The following is a 27294-nucleotide window of genomic DNA, read 5'->3' on the forward strand; positions in this document are numbered from 1 at the left end:
CGCGCGGCCCCCCTTTACCCCGGCGGCGGCCGAAAGGAGCGGCGGCGCCTCAGGGATCGCGCCCTTCCCGTGAGTCCCGATTTCCACCCCCCACCCCCCCGCTCTCCTTTTCCCAGCCCCGGGAATCCGTATCCCGGGATCCTTATCCCGCTCTTGGGATCCTTCGTCCCCTTTCCTGAGCCTCCGTAATGGCGCTTTCGGGGCTCTCCGGAGCGTCCTTTGCCACCTCCCGGGTGGGGTGGGGGGGGCCTTTATCGTGTGAGAATTCCCAAGGGAAAGGTGGCGATCCCTTCCCATTCCCAATGTTTTAGGTCCCTGTTCCCTTAATAGTTCTGGGAAGGGGGTTGTGGGAGTTCCCCAAAGCCGTCAATGAGAGGGTTTCAGGTGCCCTTGAATTTTGGGATTACTTTTCCCCACTCAAAATTCCAGGGAATATTGGGGTGACCCCCTTTCCCAATGTTTTAGATCCCTTTTTCCCTCAATAGTTCTGGGAAGGGGATTTTGGGAATCCTTTCCACTCAAAGTCCGGAATGAAAGGGTTTGAGGTGCCCTTGTTTTTTGGAATCACTTTTCCCCACTCAAAATCCTTAGGAATACTGGAGTGACCCCTTTTCCCAATGTTTTAGATCCCTTTTCCCTTAATAATTCTGGGAAGGGAATTGTGGGAGCTCTCTCCTTCCTCCCAGAGTCCTGAGGGAAAGGATTTGGGATGCCCTTGTTTTTTGGGATTATTTTCCCCACTCAAAATCCCAAGGAATACAGGATTGATCCCCTTTTCCAATGTTTTAGGTCCCTTTTCCCTATTAATTCTGGGAATGAGAATTGTGGGATCTTTCCCCTTCCTCCCAGAGTCCTGAGGGAGAGGATTTGGGATACCCTTGTTTTTTAGGATCACTTTTCCCTACTCAAAATCCCCGGGAATATTGGGGTGACTCCCTTTCCCAATGTTTTAAATCCCTTTTCCCTTAATAATTCTGGGAAAGGGAATTGTGGGATCTTTCCCCTTCCTCCCAAAGTCCCAAGGGAGAGGATTTGGGATGTCCTTGTTTTTTGGGATCACTTTTCTGTACTTAAAATCCCCGGGAATACTGGAGTGACCTCCTTTCCCAATGTTTTAGATCCCTTTTCCCTAATAATTCTGGGAAAGGGAATTGTGGGAACCTTCCCCTTCCTCCCAGAGTCCCGAGGGAAAGGATTTGGGATGCCCTTGTTTTTTGGGATCACTTTTCCCTACTCAGAATCCCAGGGAATACTGAGGTGATCCCCCTTCCCAATGTTTTAGGTCCCTTTTCCCATTAATTCTGGGAATGAGAATTGTGGGATCTTTCCCCTTCCTCCCAAAGTCCCAAGGGAAAGGATTTGGGATGTCCTTGTTTTTTGGGATCACTTTTCCTCACTCAAAATCCCAGAAAATATTGGGGTGACCCCCCTTCCCAATGTTTTAGGTCCCTTTTCCCTATTAATTCTGGGAATGAGAATTGTGGGATCTTTCCCCTTCCTCCCAAAGTCCCAAGGGAGAGGATTTGGGATGCCCTTGTTTTTTGGGATCACTTTTCCCCACTCAAAATCCCAGAAAATACTGGGGTGACCCCCCTTCCCAATGTTTTAGGTCCCTTTTTCCCTAATAATTCTGGGAATGGGAATTGTGGGAACCCTCCCCTTCCTCTCAGAGTCCTGAGGGAGAGGATTTGGGATGCCCTTGTTTTTTGGGATCACTTTTCCCTAATTAAAATCCCTGGGAATATTGGAGTGACCCCCCTTCCCAGTGTTTTAGGTTCCTTTTCCCTTAATAATTCTGGGAAAGGGAATTGTGGGAATCCTCTCCTTCCTCTCAGAGTCCTTAGGGAAGGGATTTGGGATGTCCTTGTTTTTTGGGATCACTTTTCCCCACTCAAAATCCCCGGGAATATTGGGGTGATCCCCCTTCCCGATGTTTTAAATCCCTTTTCCCTAATAATTCTGGGAAAGGGGGGTGTGGAAACCCTTCCCCACATTCCCTGTGGGATCTCTTTTCCCCTCTTTTCCCAAAAAGGAAGATGTTGGGAATTCCCTCATTTTCTGGGAGATCCCTTTTCCCTCTTCCAGCCACAGGGAATGGGTTTTTTTTTGGGAATCTCCCTCTCTTTGGAATCCCTTCCCATTCCCAGGATTTAAGAGCCCCCTTTTCCAGGTCTAAGGCGTGGAAATCTCCCTAAATTTCTGTGGATTTCCATAATTTGGGGGAGCAGATTCCCTTTTTTTCGGGAATATTCCTGCCGTGTAAATCCCCCCCTCTGGATTGCCAGGGAATTCAGTGTTAATTCCCACCTGGAAAAGAGGGAAATTTCGGGAATCCTCCCCCTCCCTGACACCTCCAGGAGCCTCCAGGATCTTCTCTTCCCTCCTGATTCCTTGGATTCCTTCCCTTTCCAAAGGGAATCTGCAGCTGCTCCGTGGCCTGGCCCGGATCCATCCCAATCCCAGCCCCCTTTGGCTGCCTCTCCAAAGGTTTTTTTGGGAGTTGGGAGCCTTGGAAAAATCAGCTCCTGGAATTCTGCTTCTCTTCCCTCTCCCTCTTTCCATGTGCTGCCATTCCCAAACTTCCAGAACCTGGGTGGGATTTGTCCTCTCCCTGGTTTTTTTTTTTTTGTTGGCTCCGAGCTCAGGAGGGAGGGATCCTTTTCCCAACTATTTTTGGGAATGGGCAGAGCCTGCTGCTGTTTTCCATGGAAATGAGGGATTAAATCCAGGGCTGAACTTGCTGAGCCCATCCTTGGCATTCCCAGAAATCCATCCTCAGCATTCCCTGAACTCCATCCTCGGCATTCCCTGAACTCCATCCTTGGCATTCCCTGAACTCTGTCCTTGACATTCCCTGAAATCCATCCTTGGCATTCCCTGAACTCCATCCTTGGCATTCCCTGAACTCCGTCCTCGGCATTCCCTGAACTCCGTCCTTGACATTCCCTGAACTCCATCCTCGGCATTCCCTGAACTCCATCCTCGGCATTCCCTGAATTCCATCCTTGACATTCCCTGAAATCCATCCTCGGCATTCCCTGAACTCCATCCTTGGCATTCCCTGAACTCCATCCTTGGCATTCCCTGAAGTCTGTCCTTGACATTCCCTGAAATCCATCCTTGGCATTCCCTGAACTCCATCCTTAGCATTCTCTGAACTCCGTCCTTGACATTCCCTGAACTCCATCCTTGACATTCCCTGAAATCCGTCCTTGACATTCCCTGAACTCCATCCTTGGCATTCCCTGAACTCCGTCCTTGGCATTCCCTGAACTCCATCCTCGGCATTCCCTGAACTCCGTCCTTGGCATTCCCTGAACTCCGTCCTTGGCATTCCCAGAAATCCATCCTTGGCATTCCCTGAACTCCGTCCTTGACGTTCCCTGAACTCCATCCTTGACATTCCCTGAACTCCGTCCTTGGCATTCCCTGAACTCCATCCTTGACATTCCCTGAAATCCGTCCTTGACATTCTCTGAACTCCATCCTTGGCATTCCCTGAACTCCGTCCTTGGCATTCCCTGAAATCCGTCCTTGGCATTCCCTGAACTCCGTCCTTGGCATTCCCTGAATTCCGTCCTCGGCATTCCCTGAAATCCGTCCTTGGCATTCCCTGAAATCCATGTGGATGGTTTGGAATTGTTTGTGATTCCATCATTCCCTTTTTTTTTCCAGGTGTTTCCCGTTTCTCCCGGACCTTCAGGTAGGATTTTTCCCTCCCCTGGAGCTGTTCATTCCCGACCGTTTTCCAAGGTGACACATTCCCTGCCTTCCCTTTCCCTCGGAATTCCCGAATCCTTGAGTTTTCCCCTTAGTGAGGAGCAGTTTTGAAGGTTGGGAATTGCCTTTTCCTTGGAATTCTGGAGCTTTGCCAAGGGAATGGTGAAAGAACCGCTCGTGTCCTGAGCTGGGAAAGAGCAGATTTTCGGGAATTTCAGGGAATTTTGGGGAATTTTAGGGAATTAAACCAGCAGGAGCTGGAGAAGAGCCGATTTTCGGGAATTTTCAGGATTTTTGGGGAATTTTTGGGAATTGAACCAGCAGGAGTTGGGAAAGAGCCGATTTTTGGGAATTTTTTGGAATTTTATGGAATTAAACCAGAAGGAGTTGGGAAAGAGCTGATTTTCGGGAATTTTAGGGAATTTTGGGGACTGAAACCAGTAGGAACTGGAAAAGAGCCAATTTTGGGGAATTTTGGGGAATTTTAGGGAATTAAACCAGTGGGAGCTGGAACAGAGCCGATTTTGGGAATATTAGGAAATTTTCAGGAATTTTAGGGAATTTTTGGGAATTTTCGGGAATTTTGGGGAATTCAGCAGGACCTGGAAAAGAGCTGATTTTAGGGAATTTTGGGGAATTTTGGGGAATTTTCGGGAATTAAACCAGCAGGAGTTGGGAAAGAGAGATTTTAGGGAATTTTCAGGAATTTTAGGGAATTAAAGCAGCAGGACCTGGAAAAGAGCCGATTTTAGGGAATTTTCGGGAATTAAACCAGTGGGAGCTGGAAAAGAACCGATTTTCGGGAATTTTCAGGAATTTTTGGGAATTTTCGGAATTTTCAGGAATTAAACCAGCAGGAGCTGGAAAAGAGCCGATTTTAGGGAATTCTAGGGAATTTTGGGGAATTAAACCAGCAGGAGTTGGGAAAAGAGCTGATTTTTGGGAATTTTAGGGATTTTTGGGAATTTTAGGGAATGAAACCAGCAGGAGTTGGGAAAGAGCTGATTTCCGGGAATTTTAGGGAATTTTAGGGAATTAAAGCAGCAGGACCTGGAAAAGAGCCGATTTTAGGGAATTTTCGGGAATTAAACCAGTGGGAGCTGGAAAAGAGCCGATTTTCGGGAATGAACCTGCGGAAGAGCCGCTTTGGGATGAACAAAAACTCTTGGACACAAAGAGGTCGAAGGTTTTGTCGGGATTTCTTTGGAATTCTTTTGGTTTCCCTTTTGGGTTGGAATTTTGGGTGGGAAAAACCTGGAAAAGTGCTGGTTTGTGTGGTTCAAATCCCTTTTTCCCGGATTATTTTGGGAAAACCGATGGGCATGGAATAGAAATGACTCGATTTTTCCCGATTTTTCCTCATTTCTAAGCTTTTCATTCCTTAAAAATCTGCTTTTTGGGTGGAATTCTGGGTGGAAAAACGTGGAAAAGTACTGGTTTGGGTGGTTCAAATCCCTTTTTCCTGGATTATTTTGGGAAAACCGGTGGATGTGGAATAGAAATGACTTTATTATTTCTGATTTTTCCTTGGTTTTAAACTTCTCATTCCTTAAAAATCTGCTTTTTGGGTGGAATTCTGGGTGGAAAAACGGGTTTTGTGATGTTTGTTCCTGACTTCCCGGGAATTCTGGGAAGCTCCCGAGCTCTGCGTCGAATTAATCGTGTTAATTAACGACTGTATTAATTATTAATTATAATTATTAGTTAATTTGGTTCTTGTCGGTCCTGGTGATTCCCTAAAAAAAAAAAAATTGGGAATTTTCTCTGATGTTCTCCCTGTTTTTTTAACGCTTTCCTAGGAATTAAGACAAAGTAAGTACCCTCCGTTTGGCTTTTTTCGGGATCCCGGAAAATCCGGGAATGTCGGCGCCGGGGGGATATTTATGGGATGAAATATTGGGGAATTTTCATGGAATTTTCTTGGAATTAAGGAATTTTAAAGGGGTTTTTTGGGGGGATTAAGGAATTTTAAAGGGTCTTTTTTTCTTGGAATTAAGGAATTTTAAAGGGTTTTTTTTCTTGGAATTAAGGAATTTTAAAGGGTCTTTTTTTCTTGGAATTAAGGAATTTTAAAGGGTCTTTTTTATTGGAATTAAGGAATTTTAAAGGGTCTTTTTTATTGGAATTAAGGAATTTTAAAGGGTTTTTTTTCTTGGGATTAAGGAATTTTAAAGGGTTTTTTTTTCCTGGAATTAAGGAATTTTTAAAGGTGGTTTTGGGGTTTTTTTTTTCCCAATTATTTCAGCTCTTTGGAGGGAATTTCCGGGGAATTCCTCAGGGATTCATCCCGAGGGGCTGCAATTCCAGGGCTGCTGAAAAACTGGAGCAAAGTGACTTTAATTTCCAAAAAATTGATGTGTTAAATCCCAAATTTCAGGGGTTTTTTTGGGGTGGAAAAATGAACTGAAAATAAGAAATGAATTTTTATTTTTTATTTCTAGAAATGTTTTTTTATATTATAATTATTATTGTTGTAATTAAAAATATTTTCTATTTATTTCAATAATAATTTATATTTTTGGTGAGGATTGTACAAAATGACCTCTAAAAAGTAGATTAAATAATTTAAAAATGTGTTAAATCCCAAATTTTAGGGGTTTTTTTGGCTGGAAAATCAGCTGGAAATAAGAAATTAATTTTTATTTTTTATTTCTAGAAATGTTATGTTATAATAATAATTATTATTATAATTATTATTATTGTAATTATTATAATTAGAAATATCTTCTATTTATTTCAATATTAATTTCTATCTTAGGGTTTGGGTTGTGCAAAATGACCTCTAATTAAGAAATAAATAATTTAAAAATGTGTTAAATCCCAAATTTTAGGGGTTTTTTTTGGCTGGAAAATCAGCTGGAAATAGGAAATTAATTTTTATTTTCTATCTCTATAAAATGTTACTTTATATTAATATTAATATTTTGATTTATTTTCATTTGTGGTTATTATTTTAGTAATATTTGCTATTAATATTTTCACAATATTTTAATTTCATTTTATTTTCTGTTTCTAGCAATGTTGCTTTATATTAATATTAATATTTTGATTTTTTTTATTTGTGGTTATTATTTTAGTAAAATTTGCTATTAATATTTTACCAATATAATTTCATTTTGTGTTAATAGAACTGCTATGTTGTATTAATAATTTAGATTTTAAGGGTCTTGTGCAAAATCATAATTAAAAATATTTTCTATTTATTTCGACATTAAAGGAATAGATTTATATTAATTTCTATTTCAAAGTTGTTGGAATAATTAACGGAAGAATTAATTAGGGCGTTAAGCTCCAAATTCCCAACTCTTGGCCTGCTCGAATTTACCAATATTTGGGATTTTGAATCCCGACTGAAATCCCGGTTTTTCAGCAGCCGCCTTTTCCTGGGAAAATCCGACCGAGGGCGAGAAACGACCTCGGAAAACTCCCCAAAATCGGGAGTTTTGGGATCAATTTTGGGCTCGGTTTTCCCCAAATTGGACTTTGTTGGGAATAACTAACGAGCCGATCCCTTAAAACTTGGGATAATCTCGTGGAATTCCCGAGGATTTCAACAAAATCCCGGTGGGGTTTTCTTTTTTATGGCAATGGGAAATTTGGAGTTTTAAATCCCGGGAAGAATATTCGGAGTATTTCAGGGAGGAGGTGGTTTGGCCTTCCTCGGAATTCCCATTTAGGCCAAAAAAAGAGGGAAAAATGAATCCCATGTTTCGGTGTTTTTTTTTTCCCCCCGAGGAATTTTAACGGATAAAACTTCCCGCTTTTCCCGTTGCTGCCGCTACATTTGTTGTGCTTGTTCTTTCCATGCTCTTCCCGGTTTATTTTTATTTTTTTGGGGAAGATGAGGACACGGAAAAATCCCTGCCCGGGAGACAAAGTTTGGCCGGAAAAGCACAAATCCGAGGAATCCGAGCGGGAAGCGGTGACGGCGGCTCCGGATCCCGACGGCTCCCAAATCAACGGGCTCTGCCCCGAGGAATCCGCGGACGGGGAGCTCAAGGGAGACCTCAAGAAATCCCGGAATGGCAAAAAGCAGCGGAAAAGGAAACGCTCCCCCAAGGCCAAAAGCGGCGATTCCAAGCTGGAATTCCTGCTGGGAATGTCAGCCGAGCGCGTGTGGTTCGACAAGCCCTTGTACGACCGGGCCGAGAACGTCTACCGGGAAAAACTCGTGGATTCTTGGAGCGGGGAAGCGCCGGAGACTCGACGAATCCCGGAGGAATTCCCGCCGGCTCCCGAGGCCAAATCCAGCCCGGATGTTCCCAAGGGAATCTGCTCCCACGGGAATCTGGCCGCCTGTCACCACGTTGTCCGAGGGGTTTGGCTCAACAAGCCGGACTTCGACAAAGCCGAGGGAAAATTCATGGAGAAATCCCAGTTTTTCCTTCCTCCCGACGTCTTGACCGTCCCGTCCCGGAATTCCGGGCTGGGAACGCCGGACGAAGGTTACGGCACCGCCCTTCCCACTCCGGCCACGCCCGGCCTGGCTCCGGTTATTCCCGATTCCGGCGTTCCCGGTTTTGCGGGCTCGGAAGAGCGGCCGCCGGTGAACGGCAAACCGCAGTTTTCCAACCGGGAAGCGCTGGCGTCGGAAGTGTGGCTGGAAAAGCCCCGCTACGACGCCGCCGAGAAGAACTTCTACGAGAGGATGTTTTCCGGGAACATCCCGGAGAAAATCCCGGAGAAGAACCGGAAAGCCGGGAATCGGCCGGGAAGCGGCGCCGAGCCGGCGATTCCCGGCGTTCCCGAGGATATTCCCGCCTGTTTTTTCCTGCACCGGGACAGCGAAGCCGGGTGGCTCCACAAGTCGTCCTACGACAGAGCCGAATCCCGGTTCTTCGCCCTGGAAGCTTCCAGAGCCTCAGGGATTCGGGAATCACCTCTGGAAAATCCGCCCGTCCCGGCTCCGGGAACGAAGTAGGAAAAGTTTCCATTCGTGGGGTGGGGAGGGGGGGAAGGCGCAAAAAATTCCGGGATTGAGGAGCCCCGGAAGGAATTTTTTGCACGTGGAGAAGAACTGGGTGGATTGGAAGTGCTGCCGGTGGGAATTCCCGGCGGGAATTCCCCCTGCTCCTGATGGATTCTGGTGGATAAAGGTTGGATTTGCGTGGAGCCAGAATTTGGGAATTGAGCTTGGTGTTCCCTTTCTTTTTTTTGCCATGGATACAGGACCTTCCTCCTTTCCATCCCCTCATTCCATGAAAAACTGAGCGTCATTCCCAAAGGTTTGGAGGTGACAGGGACACAATTTAGGGAATGATTCCTCTGGGAATATTGTGCCGTGCTTTGGGTTTTGGAGGGAAAAGGTTGTTGCATTCCCAGGAATTTTTGGAATTCCCTGGGATCTTTTCCATCCTCTCATTCCATGTCAAACTGAGCGTCATTCCTATGATCCAGCTTGAAAAACAGGGACACAATTTCGGGAATGATTCCTCTGGGAATATTGTGCCGTGCTTTGGTTTATTGAGGGACAAGGTTGTGACATTCCAGGGAATGTTTGGAATTTCCTGGGATCCTTTCCATCCTCTCATTCCATGTCAAACTGAGCGTCATTCCTATGATCCAGCTTGAAAAACAGGGACACAATTTTGGGAATGATATTTTTAGGAATATTGTGCCGTGCTTTGGTTTATTGAGGGAAAAGGTTGTTGCATTCCCAGGAATTTATGGAATGCTCTGGAATCCTTTTCATGCTCTCATTCCATGAAAAACTGAGCGTCATTCCCATGATCCAGCTTGAAGAATCATTTAGGGAATGATATTTCTGGGAATATTGTGCTGTGTGCTGGTTTTTGGAGGGAAAAGTTTGTTACATTCCTGGGAATTTATGGAATGCTCTGGGATCCTTTCCATGCTCTCATTCCATGAAAAACTGAGCGTCATTCCCATTTTCCAGCTTGAAGGGCAGGGACACAATTTCGGGAATGATTTTTCCGGGAATATTGTGCCGTGCTTTGGTTTATTGAGGAAAAAAGTTGTTACGATCCCGGGAATTTTTGGAATTTTTGGAATGGTGCTCGGAGCTGAGGTAGAACCTGATATTCCTGGGAAAAAAAAAAGCTCTTGGAGCATCAATCCTTTATTCCCAACACTTTGATTTTTGGGATACGTCGTAAATTTTAGGGTCTTTCTATCCATGGGTTTATCCCAGATGGAATTTAGAGGTCCCACCTTTCCCCCTTTTTCCCGGGATAATTTTCCCTCGAACGGTTCCCAGCGATTTTTGGGATATGTGGGAAAAGTATCCGGGTGTCACCATCGAATCCGCGGGATAAGTTTGTCTGGGGTTGGGATTTGCTGGGGACGATCCCGGCTGGAATTCCAGCTGCTCCTGGAATTTCGCCTCTTCCCGGCGGATGGATGAGATGGGAAGGGGATGGTTTTCCAAGGAAATCGTCTCTCGCCGTCCCTGGCAGCGTTTTCTTGGAAAACTGTGGGATTTGGGATGAGGCCGTGGCGGGACCTGATCCAGGCGCGTTTTCCTTGCGCTGCTCCATCCCTGTTTTCCGCCTCCTGTCCCTGTTCCCGGCTGGAATTCCGGCCACCTCCTCTTCTCCTCTTTTCCCATTTCCCTTCAGCTGAATCCTTTGGAAGCTGCTCCTTAAAAATTCCACCGTTTCACAGCAGGATCGGGGGTTCTTTTATCCTGGTTTTCCCATGGAGTGCCAGGGATTTTTCCAGGGAGCGACATTGATTTTTCCACAGGGATATTTTTCCATGGAGCACCAGGGATTTTTCCCAAGAAGTGCCAGGGATTTTTCCATAGGGATTTTTCTCCATGTAGTGCCAGGGATTTTTTTCCATGATTTTTCCATGTAGTGCCAGGGATTTTTCCCATGTAGGAACAGGGATTTTTTCATGGAGTGACAGGGATTTTTTTCCATGATTTTTCCATGGAGTGCCAGGGATTTTTCCATAATTTTCCCATGTAGTGCCAGGGATTTTTTCCCATGATTTTTCCATGTGGTGCCAGGGATTTTTCCATAATTTTTCCATGTAGTGCCAGAGATTTTTCCATAATTTTTCTGTGTCATTCCAAGGACTTTTCCATGATTTTTCCATGCAGTGCCAGGGATTTTTCCCATGTAGGAACAGGGATTTTTTCATGGAGTGACAGGGATTTTTTTCCATGATTTTTCCATGGAGTGCCAGGGATTTTTCCATAATTTTCCCATGTAGTGCCAGGGATTTTTTCCCATGATTTTTCCGTGTGGTGCCAGGGATTTTTCCATAATTTTTTCATGTAGTGCCAAAGATTTTTCCATAATTTTTCTGTGTAGTTCCAAGGATTTTTCCATGTAGTGCCAGGGATTTTTCCCATGTAGGAACAGGGATTTTTTCCATGGAGTGCCAGGGATTTTTCCATAATTTTCCCATGTAGTGCCAGGGATTTTTCCATGATTTTTCCATGAATTGTCAAGGATTTTTCCATGTAGTGCCAGGGATTTTTCCATGGAGATTTTTTCCATGTAGTGACCAGGGTTTTTCCATGGAGGAACAGGGATTTTTCCATGGAGATTTTTTCCATGGAGTGACCAGGATTTTTCCATGGAGGAACAGGGATTTTTCGATGTAGTGCCAGGGATTTTTTCCATGATTTTTCCATGTGGTGCCAGGGATTTTTCCATGTATTGACAAGGATTTTTCCCTTGTGGTGCCAGGGATTTTTCCATGGAGATTTTTTCCATGTAGTTACCAGGATTTTCCATGTAGTGCCAGAGATTTTTTTCCAGGAATTTTTACCATGTAGTGACCAGGAATTTTCCATGGAGGAACAGGGGTTTTTTCCATGTAGAGCCAGGGATTTTTCCATGATTTTCCCATGTAGTGCCAGGAATTTTTTTCCCTGTAGTGCCGGGGATTTTTCCACAGGGATTTTTTCCATGTAATTACCAGGGATTTTTCCATCTATTAGAAGGATTTTTCCCTGTAGTGCCAGGGATTTTCCCACGTAATTCCAGATCTCTCCCTTCCAAGTTTTCCTGCTGATTATCCCAATTACCCGCAGAGAAACCACGGATTTTCCATCCCTGGAAGTGTCCGAGTCCAGCTTGGATTGATCCCAGCACATCCTTCCCTCTGGAAAACGGAGTTGGAACCACAACAGCTTTCCAGCCCTTTCCACCCCAAATTCCACATTTCCATCCCACAATTCCATGTCTCCATTCCTTTCTCATTCCCCTCCCCTCCCCTGGTGTTCACCTTCAAATCCCAGCAGGGTTTTTTATGGAATAAGGTCGGGATCAACTTATCCCGGCCATGCCCAGCTCAGGCAGGTGGTTCATTAATCCCAAACCATTCCACAATTCCACATCTCCAAACTTTTCCACAATTCCATGTCTCCATTCCTTTCTCATCCCCTTCCCTGAGCCAGCAGCTCATCCTCAAATCCTGGTGGGGTTTTTTATGGAATAAGGTCGGGATCAGCTTATCCCACCCATGCCCAGCTCAGGCAGGTGGTTCATTAATCCCAAACCGTCCCACAATTCCACGTCTCCAAACCATCCCACAATTCCATGTCTCCATTCCTTTCCCATTCCCCTCCCCTCCCCTGGCACTCCCTCAAATCCCATCGGGGTTTTTATGGAATAAGGTCGGGATCAGCTTATCCCGCCCATGCCCAGCTCAGGCAGGTGGTTCATTAATCCCAAACCATCCCACAATTCCATGTCTCCATTCCTTTCCCATTCCCCTTCCCTGAGCCAGCAACTCCCCCTCAAATCCCAGTGGGGTTTTTTTATGGAATAAGGTCGGGATCAATTTATCCCACCCATGCCCAGCTCAGGCAGGTGGTTCATTAATTAATCCCAAACCATCCCACAATTCCACGTCTCCAAACCATCCCACAATTCCATGTCTCCATTCCTTTTCCATTCCCTTCCTCTCCCCTGACACTCCCCCTCAAATCCCATCGGGGTTTTTATGGAATAAGGTCGGGATCAGCTTATCCCGACTGTGCCCAGCTCAGGCAGGTGGTTCATTAATCCCAAACCATTCCACAATTCCACATCTCCAAACTTTTCCACAATTCCATGTCTCCATTCCTTTCTCATCCCCTTCCCTGAGCCAGCAGCTCATCCTCAAATCCTGGTGGGGTTTTTTATGGAATAAGGTCGGGATCAGCTTATCCCACCCATACCCAGCTCAGACAGGTGGTTCATTAATCCCAAACCATCCCACAATTCCACATCTCCAAACTATTCCACAATTCCATGTCTCCATTCCTTTCTCATTCTCCTTCTCCTCTCCTGACACTCCCTCAAATCCCATCGGGGTTTTTATGGAATAAGGTTGGGATCAGCTTATCCCACCCATGCCCAGCTCAGGCAGGTGGTTCATTAATTAATCCCAAACCATCCCACAATTCCACGTCTCCAAACCATCCCACAATTCCATGTCTCCATTCCTTTCCCATTCCCCCCCCCTCCCCTGGCACTCCCCCTCAAATCCCAGCAGGGTTTTTTTTATGGAATAAGGTCGGGATCAGCTTATCCCGCCCATGCCCAGCTCAGGCAGCCGGTTCGTTAATTAAGAGCATTAATTCATTAACGAAGCCGATCAACCCTTTTCCGGCACAAACATTCCCCCTTCCCGTCTTTCCAAGCTCTTTCCCTCACCTGTGGGCGGCTGTTTTTCCCAGGAAAATGGCTCTGGATCATTTCCTGCACGACAAGGTCTGGCTGGACAAGCACAAATACGACGACGCCGAGCGCAGGTTCTACGAGCGCCTCAACGGCCCCCGCGGAGCCTCCACCCGCTCCCAGGTAATTCCCAACCTCGGGAATTCCCAGCCTCGGGAATCCCCACGGGGATCTGGGGGGAGGTGGGAGGGGGGAATTGCCTTCCTGGGGCTGTTTTGTTCCGAGTTTTCCTGGTGATTCCTGAGCCAACCTTCAGTTAAAACCCATTTGGTCTCTTTTATTAGTTGGGGGGATTTTTTTAATTCCATGATTTTTATGGATTCAGAAGGATTTGTTCCCAGGGAACTGGGAGGTCACGTGGCCTGTATCCTTAATTTTGCCAGGGATTTTTCCATAGGGGTTTTTGCCACATAGTGCCAGGGATTTTTTCTATAGGGAGTTTTTCCCTGTAGTGCCAGATGTTTTTTTCCAGGGATTTTTCCCTGTAGTGCCAGGGATTTTTTTCCAAGGATTTTTTTCTATAGGGAGATTTTCCCTGTAGTGCCAGGGGATTTTTTTCCAGGGATTTTTTTTTTAGGGAGCTTTTCCTGTAGTGCCAGATGATTTTTTCCAGGGATTTTTTCATGGGGGGCCAGGGATTTTTTTCCAGGGATTTTTCCCTGTAGTGCCAAAGATTTTTCCCTTGGAGTGACAGGAATTTTCCCTGTAGTGCCAGCGATTTTTCCATGCAGTGCCAGAGATGTTTTCCCAGGGCTTTTCCCCTGCAGTGCCAGGGATTTTTTCCCAGGGATTTTTCCCTGTCTCCGAGCACCTCAACGGCCCCCGCGGAGCCTCCACCCGCTCCCAGGTAATTCCCAGCCTCAGGAATTCCCAGCCTCGGGAATCCCCACGGGGATCTGGGGGGAGGTGGGAGGGGGGAATTGCCTTCCTGGGGCTGTTTTGTTCCCGAGTTTTCCCGGTGATTCCCGAACCGATCCCCGAGGACGACCTGCTCGGTCTCTTCTTTTTTGGTTGGGCTTTTTTAATTCCATGATTTTTATGGATCCTGAAGGATTTGATCCCAGGGAATTAGGAGGTCAGGTGGCCTGTATCCTTAATTTTGCCAGGGAGTTTTTTACCTGTAGCGCCAGGGATTTTTTTTCCAGGGATTTTTCCCCCACAGTGCCAGGGATTTCTCCAAGTAGTGCCAGGGATTTTTTTCCAGGGATTTTCCCACATAGTGCCAGAGATTTTTTCCAGGGATTTTTCCCATGGAGTGACAGGAATTCTTCCATGTAGTGCCAGGGATTTTTTTCCATGGAGAGTTTTTCCCTGTAGTGCCAGGGATTTTTTTCCAGGGATTTTTCCCACATAATACCAAAGGTTTTTCCCGTGGAGTGCCAGGGATTTTTCCCACATGGTGTCAGGGATTTTTTCCAAGGATTTTTTCCATGCAGTGACAGGGATTTTTTCCAGGGATTTTTCCCACATAGTGCCAGGGATTTTTCCATGTAGTGCTAGGGATTTTTTCCATAGAGAGTTTTTCCCTGTAGTGCCAAAGATTTTTTTCCAGGGATTTTTCCCATATAGTGCCACAGGTTTTTCCCATGGAGTGCCAGGGATTTTTTTCCAGGGATTTTTCCATGGAGTGCCAGGGATTTCTTTCCAGGGATTTTTCCCTGTAGAGATTTTTTTCCCAGGGATTTTCCCACATAGTGCCAGGGGTTTTTCCATGGAGTGCCAGGGATTTTTTTTCCGGGGATTTTCCCCTGTAGTGCCACAGGTTTTTCCCATGGAGTGACAGGAATTTTCCCCTGGAGTGCCAGGGTTTTTTTTCCAGGGATTTTTCCCATGGAATGACAAAGATTTTTTCCATGGAATGACAGGGATTTTTCATGGAGTGATAGGGATTTTTTTCAGGGATTTTTCCCACGTAATGCCAAGGGTTTTTCCCATGGAGTGCCAGGGATTTTTCCCACGTGGTGTCAGGGATTTTTTCCAAGGATTTTTCCATGCAGTGCCAGGGATTTTTTCAAGGAATTTTCCCACGTAGTGCCAGGGATTTTTTTTTCCATAGAGAGTTTTTCCCTGGGGTGCCAGGGATTTTTTTTCCAGGGATATTTTTCCTTAGGGAGTTTTTCCCTGTAGTGCCAGGGGATTTTTTTTCCAGGGATTTTTCCATGCAGTGCCAGGAGATTTTTTCCCAGGGATTTTTCCCTGGAGTGCAAACATTTTTCCCATGGATTGACAGGGATTTTTCCATACAGTGCCAGGGATTTTTCCATAGGGAATTTTTCCCTGTAATGCCAGGGATTTTTTTCCAGGGATTTTTCCCTGTGTTGTCCTCTATCCCTGATTTTCCCAGGCCGTGCCAGGGCTCAGATCCAGGATTTTTGGGATCCCATTTTCAACCTTAAACCCCCAAATCCCCAAATTCTCTCCACTGGAAGAGTTTCCCTGTCCCCCCTTTTTCCAGGGAAAACCCCGGGTTGCTTCCCCTTGGGAGCAGCAAAACTTTCCCTTGGGATATCCCAAAGGATATTCCATGACCTCAAGTTGGAGGGCTCCCAAAAACCCCAGGATTTTTATCCCTGCCTTCATATTTCCCGGGAATATTCCGGGTGTTCCCGTGGAAAATCCCGGGACGGAACCGGTGAGTTTTTGGGGGATGGGAAGCAAATCCAGCTGAAATGTTATCCCAAAATTATTCCTTTGGGAAGCTCCTGAGCTTTCCTGCCCCCTTCCCGCTCGTGCCTTGGGATGGGGAGTGTCCAATGCCTTTTTCCAAGGATTTTTCAGGAAGCTTTTTGCCTTCCTTGGAGCGACAGGGATGTTTTTCCAGGGATTTTTTCCCACACAATTCCAAAGGTTTTTTTCCCCATGGATTGACAGGGATTTTGGTTTTGGCTATTCCTGCTGGCACTGGAGACAGGAATAATAAAAACTGGGAAGCTCTGGATGAGTCCTGGGAGTCGATTTTTAGGGATGGAAAAACCTCTTGGAAGAGTTCAACTATTCCAAAGTTCCCAGGGAAGGAGTTTTCCCTGGGATTTGAAGGATTCCTGGAGGTCCTGCAGCAGTTTCCCAGCCCTTTTCCCCATGGAAAAATATCCCCACCCTCCTTAAAACCTTCCCAAGTGCTTCCCACTGGGATGTATCCAGGCTTATCCCTCTTTTCTTTGCCTCCTTATCCCGGGATTCGGGGCTTGGGAGGAGTTTTCCCGGCTCAGGTCGGGCCTGGGAGGTCAGAATTTTGGGAAGAGGCAAGGAGTGAATGGAGCAGGGAATTTCTGGGAAGGGGATCTTTAAATCCAGGGAAAGTTCTGGCAGCAGGAAAACAGGGAAAAAAAAAATTCCTTGTGTGCTGGAATTTTGGGTCTGGATACAAGACCTGAGTACAGGGAATTTTATGGAAAAGAGCTGCCTGGGGCTGGATTTTTAAGGAATCCTGGAGTCACTCCAACCTTTTTTAAGGAATCCTGGAGTCATTTCCAACCCTCTGGCAGCTTTCCAAGATTTCCAGGCAGGAGCAGAGGGAAAAAAATTCCTTGTGTGCTGGAATTTTGGGACTTGGAGTCAGGGCTGTCACTTCCTGGACCCAAGGAATATTCCAAAAGAATTTCCTGCCTGAACTCTGGGAATCCTATGGAAAAGAACTGCCTGGGGCTGGATTTTTAAGGAATCCTGGAGTCACTCCAACCTTCCAGGCAGGAAGACAGGGAAAAAATTCCTTGTGTGCTGGAATTTTGGGTCTGGATATGAGGTTGGAATCAGGGCTGTCACTTCCTGCCTGGATACAGGGAATTTAATGGAAAAGAGCTGCCTGGGGCTGGATTTTTAAGGAATTCTGGAGTTATTCCAACCCTTTGGCAGCTTCTCAAGGTTTCCAGGCAGGAGCAGAGGGAAAAAAATTCCTTGTGTGCTGGAATTTTGGATCTGGATACGAGGCTGGAATCACAGTTGTCACTTCCTGAGTACAGGGAATATTCCAAAAGAGCTGCCTGGGGCTGGATTTTTAAGGAATCCTGGAGGCACTCCAACCCTTTTTAAGGAATTCTGGAGTCATTTCCAACCCTCTGGCAGCTTTCCAAGGTTTCCAGGCAGGAGCAGAGGGAAAAAATTCCCGATGTGCTGGATACAAGACTTGGAATCAGGGCTGTCACTTCCTGCCTGGATACAGAGATTTTTATGGAAAAGAGCTGGGGAAAAATTTTTATGGAAATTTTTATGGAAAAATCCAGCTGGGGCTGGATTTTTAAGGAATCCTGGAGTCCTTCCAACCCTCTGGCACCTTTCCCAACCTTCCAGGGCAATTCCAAACCCCTTTTCCAGGCTGATCCTTGCGGGGGTTCCCACCCACTCCGGGCGGCAAATCCCGCTGGGATCGCGGCCGGGACGATTCCCGCTTCCCCCCCTTGATTCTCCCGTCCTTTTCCTCGCTTTTCCAAGTTTTTTTTTGGATGAGTTTTCCAAGGAAACTGTGGGTTCTTTCCCCGCTGTCTGCAGGAGAACGGAGCCAGCACGATCCTGCGGGACATCGCCAGAGCCAGGGAGAATATCCAGAAATCCCTGGAAGGGGTGAGTAACCCTCCCTGCTTCCCGCTTTTTCCTGGAATTCTGGCTCCCCACACCTTCCCTGGCTCCTTGGGAAGGCAGGGAAGAGCAAGGGGGAGCGACACCGGCGTCGCTCCGGCCCATCTCGTGCTTCCAAACCGCTGGAATTTGGCGGGAAATTCCTCAAGTTGGGCTTTTCCCGCCTTTTTTTTGTTTCCTGCTGGGATGTTCCCACAGGTCTTGGCTGAGTAGGGAAGTGCTGGAATGTGGTTTTTTTGGGATCCACCTTCTCTTCCCTGTTTCCAGGGGCTGTTAAAAGGAATGGGGTTTTCCAGGGAATTGGGTTTGGCTGCTGGAGCTTCCCGTGGGAGCCCAGGAATTCCTTTGGAAAGGTGTTTTTATGCTGAGTAGGGACAACACTGTGAAAATTCCCAATTTTTCCAAGAGGAAGCCAAAATATCAGATTAAAAAGTGGTGTTAGAGGGGTAAAAAAATCCCTGGATTTGGGTGAAAATTCCTCGACTTGGGCTTTTCCCACCTTTTTTTTTGTCCTGCTGGGATGTTCCCACAGGTCTTGGCTGAGTAGGGAAGTGCTGGAATGTGGGTTTTTTTGGGATCCACCTTCTCTTCCCTGTTTCCCTTCCAGTTTTTCGGGACTGTTTAAAGGAATGGGGTTTTCCAGGGAATTCAGCTTGGCTGCTCAGTCCTGAGTTTGGAGCATCCAGTGGGAGCTCAGGAATTCCCTCAGGAATGTGATTTTGTGCTGAGCAGGGACAACACTCTGAAAATTCCCTATTTTTCCAAGAGGAAGCCAAAATATGGAATTAAAAAGTGGTGTTCCAGGGGAGGTTCTGGTGGAATATTGGGAAAATTCCTTCCTGGAATTTTCACCCCAGCCCGAGTGTGGAGTCACCGCCATTCCCGGTGGGATCGTGGATCCCTGCGGATCCCAGGATTTGGGATGGATCCCAGGATTTGGGATGGATCCCAGGATTTGGGATGGATCCCAGGATTTGGGACGTGGATGTGGCACCAGGGGACAGGGATTGGGGAACACTGGGATGGACTCCAGAGGCTTTTCCCACCTTTGCCATTCCATGATTTTTATCCCTGGTGCCCCAGGGATGATCCCTGAGTGCTGCAGGAGCTTCCCACAAGGCTCCAAGAGATTCCAGAGCATTCCAAGATTTTTTTAAGGGACTTGGTGTGAAATTTGGGGTCGAGTTTTCCATGTTTTCCGTGGCATTTTGGGGATCCAAGGGCGGGAAAAGCGACTTTATCCTCGGTGCCAGCTGGAATCCCTCGGGATTTGTTCCATCCCGGAGCTGCTCCTTTAGTTCAGATCCAAGAGAAGCCTCTGGAATTCCTGGAGGAATGTTTGTGCTCCGGGTGCTCCACATCCCCCCTGCTCCAAGACTTTTCCAAGACTTTTCCCTGCATGTGGATCTTTCCCGCCCTTGAGCTGCCTCCGAGTGGGGAAACCCTTTTCCTGCCTTCCCAAACTTCTCCCACCTTCCCAAACTTTTCCCAAACCTTTCCTGCCTTCCCAGACTTTTCCCATCTTCCCAAACTTTTCCCACATTTTTCCCATCTTCCCAAACATTTCCTGTCTTCCCAAACCTTTCCCCTCTTCCCAAACTTTTCCCGTCTGTCTTCCCAAACTTTTTGTGCCTTCCCAAACTTTTCCCCTCTTTCCAAACTTTTCCCAAACCTTTCCTTCTTCCCAAACTTTTCCTGCCTTCCCAAACCTTTCCCCTCTTCCCAAACTTTTCCTGTCTTCCCCAACTTTTCCCAAACCTTTCCTTCTTCCTAAACCTTTCCAAACTTTTCCCAAACTTTTCCTGCCTTCCCAAACCTTTCCTGTCTTCCCAAACCTTTCCCCTCTTCCCAAACTTTTCCCGTCTGTCTTCCCAAACTTTTTGTGCCTTCCCAAACTTTTCCCCTCTTTCCAAACTTTTCCCAAACCTTTCCTTCTTCCCAAACTTTTCCTGCCTTCCCAAACCTTTCCCCTCTTCCCAAACTTCTCCCGTCTTCCCCAACTTTTCCCAAACCTTTCCTTCTTCCTAAACCTTTCCAAACTTTTCCCAAACTTTTCCTGCCTTCCCAAACCTTTCCTGTCTTCCCAAACTTTTCCCGCCTTCCCAAACTTTTCCCATCTTTCCAAACTTTTCCCAACTTTTCCCATCTTCCCAAACTTTTCCTTCTTCCCGCACTTTTCCCGTCTTCCCAAACTTTTCCCAAACCTTTCTTTCTTCCCAAACCTTTCCCACCTTCCCAGACTTTTCCCTTCTTCCCAAACTTTTCCCGTCTGTCTTCCCAAACTTTTCCCACCTTCCCAAGCTTTTTCTTCTTCCCAAACTTTTCCCCTCTTCCCACACTTTTCCCATCATCCCAAACTTTTCCTGACTTTTCCCATCTTCCCATACTTTTCCCCTCTTCCCAAACCTTTCCCATCTTCCCACACTTTTCCCGCCTTCCCAACCTTTTCCCATCTTCCCAAACCTTTCCCATCTTGCCAGACTTTTCCCTTCTTCCCAAACCTTTCCTGCCTTCCCAAACTTTTCCTTCTTCCCAAACTTTTCCCATCCTCCCAAACTTTTTCCAACTTCTCCCCTCTTCCCAAACCTTTCCTGTCTTCCCAAACCTTTCCCGCCTTCCTACACTTTTTCCCTCTCCCCAAACCTTTCCCATCTTCCCAAACTTTTCCCAACTTTTCCCATCTTCCCAAACTTTTCCCTCTTCCCAAACCTTTCCCATCTTCCCAAACCTTTCCCCTCTTCCTACACTTTTCCCATCTTCCCACATTGTTCCCTTTTCCCTGTCTTCCCAAACTTTTCCCAACTTTTCCCATCTTCCCAAGCTTTTCCTTCTTCCCACACTTTTCCTGTCTTCCCAAACTTTTCCCAACTTCTCCCATCTTCCCAAACTTTTCCCGCCTTCCCAAACTTTTCCCACCTTCCCAAGCTTTTCCCTCTTCCCAAACCTTTCCCTCCTCCCACACCTTTCCTGTCTTCCCAAACTTCTCCCAAACCTTTCCCATCTTCTCAAACTTTTCCCTCCTCCCAAACCTTTCCCGTCTTCCCAAACTTTACCCAACTTTCCCCGCCTTCCCAAACTTTTCCCCTCTTCCCAAACTTTTCCGCTCCCTGCAGCAGAAGACTCCTCCTCCTCCTCCTCCTGCTCCTACTCCTGCTCCTCCTGCTCGGAGCCGGGACGTTCCCTGTGGCCGTGCCCGGAAGCAGCCGGGACGCTCCTCCGTAAGTTTTCCAAGGGAACGGGACAGGATCCGGTTGGGATGAGGAGGCTCCTTCCCATTCCCTGGGGATGGATCCGCCTCTCCCGCCTCCCTTCTGGGATAATCCTGGAGCTGAGATCCCGGGATTTGAGATCTCCCCGGCCGGGGATTCGCACCGGAATTCCTGAGGCTGGAAAAGGTGGAATTTCTGGAGAAGGATCTCCCTGGAGACCTTCCCGCTCCAGGAATCTCCGGCCCCATCCCTGGAAGTGTCTGGAGCAGCCTGGAATGGTGGAAGTTTTCATTTTCCATGGGAATGGGATCATCTTTCCGGTCCCTTCCAACCCCAAACCGTTCCCGGATTTCTGGGATCCAGGCCCTGCTTTTTCCTTTCCCTGCTCCTCATATTCTTCCTCTTCTCCCCTCTCTCCATCCCAAGTGAGATCTCCTTGGAATTCCGTGCGGGATAAATTATTCCCCCCCTTTCAATTCCCTTGGAAACGAAACTCTCCCGTTGTTTTCCTTCCCTTTGCTCCTCGGAATCGCTGGATGAGGAACCTCCTTAATAAAACAAAACAAAAAGCTCTTCATTGCCTCCCAAAAAAATCCATTGGAATCCTCGGGATCACATTATTCCCTCGGGATTCGTGGGGTTTAAATTGTTCGGAATGAAAAGCTGGGCCGGGAATGTGGGAATGTAGAAATCCTGGGATCTCTTCCCGCCTTTCCCAGTGACTGGGTTTGTTGGGAGAGGAAGGAGACCGAGAGATTCCAAGATTTTTAAGGGGGTTTGGTGTGAAATTTGGGATCAGTTTTCCTTGTTTTCCATGGCAAAAGAGCGGGAAAAGCCACGTTATCCTTAGTGCCGGCTGGAATCCCTCGGGATTTATCCCGTCCTGGAGCCCCTTTATTCCCTATCCCGATTTTATAAAAACCCTTTGAGGGGAAAATATCCACGTTTTTTACTTCAAGCTCTTCAGTTCCCTCCTCCCCCCTGGGCTTTGCCGCGTGGAATTTTCGGGAAAAGGGGCGGAACCGGCTCCGCCTCATCCCGCTTTTCCTCCTCCTTCCAGAGCGGCAGCGCCTCCGGAGCCGCCGGCGACCAGAACGAGCTCCTGGCCCGGATTTCCCACCTGGAAGTGGAAAACCAAAACCTCCGCAGCGGTGAGTGGGGAAAATCCTCGTCCCGCCTCGGAATCCCGCCCGGATCCGGGAAAATTTGAGTGGCTTTTCCCGGGTTTTTTCCCTCCTTTTCCCAGTGGTCTCCGACCTGCAGATGGCCATCTTCAAGCTGGAGAGCCGCCTGAACGCCCTGGAAAAATCCTCCTCCGGCTCGCACCAGCCCTCGCCCGTCCCTCCCACCCAGGTGAGCCTCGGGAACGCGGCGGGATTCCCTCCGGGAATAGAACTCCGGAGGGATCAATGGTCCGGGTGGTCAAATATCCCGGTTTGGATCCCGTTCTCCCCCCTCAAATCCCACCGGGTGGGGCTTGAGCATTCCCATTGCCATTCCCGGGCTTTTGGGCTGCTCTGCTCTGACTCCAAGTTCACCTTGTTCCTGTTTTCCTTCCCCTTCTTCCCTTTTCCTTCCCCTCGTTCCCTTTTTCCTTCCCCTTGTTCCCTTTTTCCTTCCCCTTCTTCCCTTTTCCCTTCTTTTTCCTTTTTCCCTTCTTTTTCCCTTTTCCCTTCCCCTTCTTCCCTTTTCCTTCCTCTCATCCCCTTTTCCATTCCCCTTGTTCCGTTTTTCCTTCATCTCCTCCCCTTTTTCCTTAATATCTCCTCCTCTTTTTCCTAAATTTCCTCCCCTTTTTCCTTCCCCTTCTTCCCTTTTCCTTCCCCTTTCCCCTTCTTCCCTTTCCCTTCCCCTTCTCCCCCTTTTCCTTCCCCTTCTCCCCCTCTTCCCTTCCCCTTCTCCCCCTTTTCCCTTCCCCTTCTCCCCCTTTTCCCTTCCCCTTCTCCCCTTTTTCCTTCCCCTTCTCCCCTTTTCCCTTTAATTTTCTCCCTTTCCCTTCACCTTCTCCCCCTTTCCCCTTCTCCCCTTTTCTTCCCTTCCCCTTTTCCCCTTTTCCCTTCAATTTTCTCCCTTTTCCCTTCCCCTTCTCCCCCTTTTCCCTTCCCCTTCTCCCCCTTTTTCCTTCCCCTTCTCCCCTCTTCCCTTCCCCTTCCCCCTTTTCCCTTTAATTTTCTCCCTTTCCCTTCACCTTCTCCCCCTTTCCCCTTCTCCCCTTTTCTTCCCTTCCCCTTTTCCCCTTTTCCCTTCAATCTTCTCCCCTTTTTCCTTCCCCTTCTCCCCTTTTTCCTTCACCTTCTCCCCTTTTCCCTTTAATTTTCTCCCTTTCCCTTCACCTTCTCCCCCTTTCCCCTTCTCCCCTTTTCTTCCCTTCCCCTTCTCCCCTTTTTCCTTGAATCTTCTCCCCTTTTTTTCCCTTCCCCTTCTCCCTTTTCCCCTTCCCCATCTCCCCTTTTCCCTCCCCCTCCACAGAAAGTGGAACCTTTCAGCGTTCCCTCCAAAAAAGTGGAGCTCCCGGCCAAGAAACCGGAGCCGGCGGCGGCCGAGGAGGATGAGGAGGAGGACGACGACATCGACCTTTTCGGGAGCGACGACGAAGAGGAAGACCGGGAAGCCGCCAAAGTTCGGGAAGAGCGGCTCCGGCAGTACGCGGAAAAGAAGGCCAAGAAACCGGGAATCGTCGCCAAGTCCTCCATCCTCCTGGATGTGAAGCCGGTGAGCGATGGGAATTTGGGAGCTCCGGAGCGAGGTTGGGAATCTTCTCCCTTCATCCTCCGAGAGGAACGCTGGGAGGACCAGCGGAATTCCAAACCTTGGAGCCGGGCGGGATGTTCCCGCTGGGATGTTCCCGCCAGGATGTTCCCGCCGGGATGTTCCTGCTGGGATGTTCCTGCTGGGATGTTCCCACCGGGATGCGTCGCCTTCACACTGTGAAATCCTGGGATGGTTTGGGGTGGGAAGGGACCGTAAGGATCATGGAATTCCATCACCTTCCATGGGCAGGGACACCTCCCGCTATCCCAGGTTGCTCCAAGCTGGCCTTGGACACTTCCAGGGATGGGGCAGGACAGCTTCTCTGGGAATTCCATCCCAGTACCTCACCACCCTCTCAGGGGAGAATTGCTTCCCAATATCCCATTGCTTCCCAATATCCCATTCCTTCCCAATCTCCCATTCCTTCCCAATATCCCATTCCTTCCCAATATCCCATTCCTCCCCAGTATCCCATTCCTTCCCAATATCCCATTCGTTCCAATATCCCAGTCCTTCCCAATCTCCCATTCCTTCCAGTATCCCATTCCTTCCAGTATCCCATTCCTTCCCAATATCCCATTCCTTCCCAATATCCCATTCCTTCCCAATCTCCCATTCTTTCCCAGTATCCCATTCCTTCCCAGTATCCCATTCCTTCCCAATATCCCATTCCTTCCCAATCTCCCATTCCTTCCCAATCTCCCATTCCTTCCCAATCTCCCATTCCTCCCCAGTATCCCATTCCTTCCCAATATCCCATTCGTTCCAATATCCCAGTCCTTCCCAATCTCCCATTCCTTCCAGTATCCCATTCCTTCCAGTATCCCATTCCTTCTAGTATCCCATTCCTTCCCAATATCCCATTCCTTCCCAATATCCCATTCCCTCCCAATATCCCACTCCTTCCCAATATCCCATTCCTTCCCAATATCCCATTCTTTCCCAATATCCCATTCCTTCCCAATATCCCATTCCCTCCCAATATCCCATTCCTTCCAATATCCCATTCCCTCCCAATATCCCATTCCTTCCCAATATCCCATTCCTTCCCAATCTCCCATTCTTTCCCAATATCCCATTCCTTCCCAATATCCCATTCCCTCCCAATATCCCATTCCTTCCCAATATCCCATTCCTTCCAATATCCCATTCCCTCCCAATATCCCATTCCTTCCCAATATCCCATTCCTTCCAATATCCCATTCCTTCCCAATATCCCATCTAACCCTCTGGCAGTGGGAATCCATTCCCTGTGTCCCGTCCCTCCATCCCTTATCCCCACTCCCTCTCCGGCTCTCCGGGAGCCCCTTTGGACACCGGAAGCTGCTCCCAGCTCTCCCCGGATCCTTCCCTTTCCCAAGCTCCGGTGAAACCAGCCGGGAAAGGGCTCTCTGGATCACCTGGATGATCCCAAGAGGTGTCCTGGTGTAAAGGAAAAAGGGAAGATCCTACGGAAAAAGGGGAGGAAATCAAGGAAAAAGAGGATCGCTGCCGAATCCCGGGAAAACACTTGAACTTCCCGCTTTTTCCCGCCTCTTTTCCCAGTGGGACGACGAGACGGACATGGCCAAGCTGGAGGAATGTGTCCGTTCCATCCGCATGGATGGGCTGCTCTGGGGAGCTTCCAAGCTCGTCCCGGTGGGATACGGAATCAGGAAACTGCAGATCCAGTGCGTGGTGGAGGACGAAAAAGTGGGAACGGACATCCTGGAGGAGGAGATCACCAAGTTCGAGGATTACGTAAGTCTGGGATTGGGAGAAGGGAGGGAGGGTTTGAAAACCGGGATGTGTTTTCTTGGGAATGCCTGGAATTACCTGGAGGACTTGTCGGAGCGGGATAAGAGAGGGAGAGTTTAAAAAACGGGATGTGTTTTCTTGGGAATGCCAGGAATTACTTGGGGGACTCATCAGAGTGGGATAAGAGAGGGAGGGTTTGAAAACTGGGATGTGTTTTCTTGGGAATGCTTGGAATTACCTGGAGGAGTCGTCAGAGCGGGATAAGAGGGAGGGTTTGGACCAGGATATGTTTTCTTGGGAATACCTGGAATTACCTGGAGGACTCATCGGAGCAGGATAAGAGGGGGAGGGTTTGAAAACTGGGATGTGTTTTTTGGGAACACCTGGAATTACCTGGAGGATTTGTCAGAGCAGGATAAGAGAGGGAGGGTTTGAAAACCAGATGTGTTTTCTTGGGAATGCCTGGAATTACCTGGAGGGCTCATCAGAGTGGGATAAGAGAGGGAGAGTTTAAAAACCGGGATGTGTTTTCTTGGGAATGCCTGGAATTACCTGGAGGACTCGTCGGAGCAGGATAAGAGGGGGAGGGTTTGAAAACTGGGATGTGTTTTTTTGGGAACACCTGGAATTACCTGGAGGACTTGTCAGAGCGGGATAAGAGAGGGAGGGTTTGAAAACCAGGATGGGTTTTCTTGGGAAGGCCTGGAATTACCTGGAGGGCTCATCAGAGCGGGATAAGAGAGGGAGAGTTTAAAAACCGGGATGTGTTTTCTTGGGAACACCTGGAATTACCTGGAGGACTCATCAGAGTGGGATAAGAGAGGGAGGGTTTGGAAACCGGGATGTGTTTTCTTGGGAATGCCTGGAATTACCTGGAGGACTCGTCGGAGCAGGATAAGAGGGGGAGGGTTTGAAAACTGGGATGTGTTTTTTGGGAACACCTGGAATTACCTGGAGGATTTGTCAGAGTGGGATAAGAGAGGGAGGGTTTGAAAACTGGGATGTGTTTTCTTGGGAACACCTGGAATTACCTGGAGGACTTGTCGGAGCGGGACAAGAGAAGGAAGGTTTGAAAACCGGGATGTGTTTTCTTGGGAACACCTGGAATTACCTGGAGGACTCGTCGGAGCAGGATAAAAGAGATAGGGTTTAGACTGGGATATGTTTTCTTGGGAATGCCTGGAATTACCCGGAGGGTTCTGCTCTCATTCCAGGTGCAGAGCGTGGACATCGCTGCCTTCAACAAGATTTAGATGGAAAACTGGGATCTTTTTCCCTCTGAAACGGGAATAATAAAGCTGAAGGTTGGAAGTGCACATGGAATGGGGGTTTATTCCCGTCTCCAGCGGGATTCCATGGGAAATTTTGGGATATTGGAGCAACCTGGACTAGCGGAAGGAGGTTGGAACTTGAGCAGCTTCCAGGTCCTTTCCAACCCAAAGCATTCCATGATTTCCTCGTTCCCTTTGGGAAAGACCTTGGGATACGGGAGGACCGAAATTTTGGGAATGAAGGTCTGGGGGTGCCAAAGGTGCTTCCAACTCCCCTTTCCCAAGGGAGAGACCCCCAGCAGTCCCTACAAAAAAAGAAAACCGGGATGGATCAGCGAGAAACATCCTGGAATTGGTGGTTTGGGATGGATTTCATCCCTCTTTTCCCAGTGA

At 47.8% G+C, this 27294-nt stretch overlaps 1 protein-coding gene across 2 annotated transcripts; it reads left to right on the forward strand.

The window, feature by feature from the left end:
* On the forward strand, nt 1–26946 carry LOC116789419. 2 transcript variants are annotated; one of them, XM_032693237.1, is made up of 12 exons: nt 1–69; nt 3676–3703; nt 5520–5532; nt 7562–8637; nt 13361–13484; nt 17847–17918; nt 21047–21151; nt 22203–22293; nt 22389–22495; nt 23612–23854; nt 25439–25633; nt 26845–26946. In XM_032693237.1, the coding sequence occupies exons 4-12, from the start codon at nt 7562–7564 to the stop codon at nt 26881–26883; spliced, it is 2052 nt and encodes a 683-aa protein (XP_032549128.1). In that variant the 5' UTR covers nt 1–69; nt 3676–3703; nt 5520–5532; the 3' UTR covers nt 26884–26946. The 2 variants fall into 2 exon arrangements, with proteins under 2 accessions (XP_032549128.1, XP_032549137.1); XM_032693246.1 differs by lacking the exon at nt 21047–21151.
* Nucleotides 26947–27294: the final 348 nt, after the last annotated feature.

Source organism: Chiroxiphia lanceolata, chromosome 1, assembly GCF_009829145.1.
Source record: "Chiroxiphia lanceolata isolate bChiLan1 chromosome 1, bChiLan1.pri, whole genome shotgun sequence".
Classification (NCBI taxonomy): domain Eukaryota; kingdom Metazoa; phylum Chordata; class Aves; order Passeriformes; family Pipridae; genus Chiroxiphia; species Chiroxiphia lanceolata.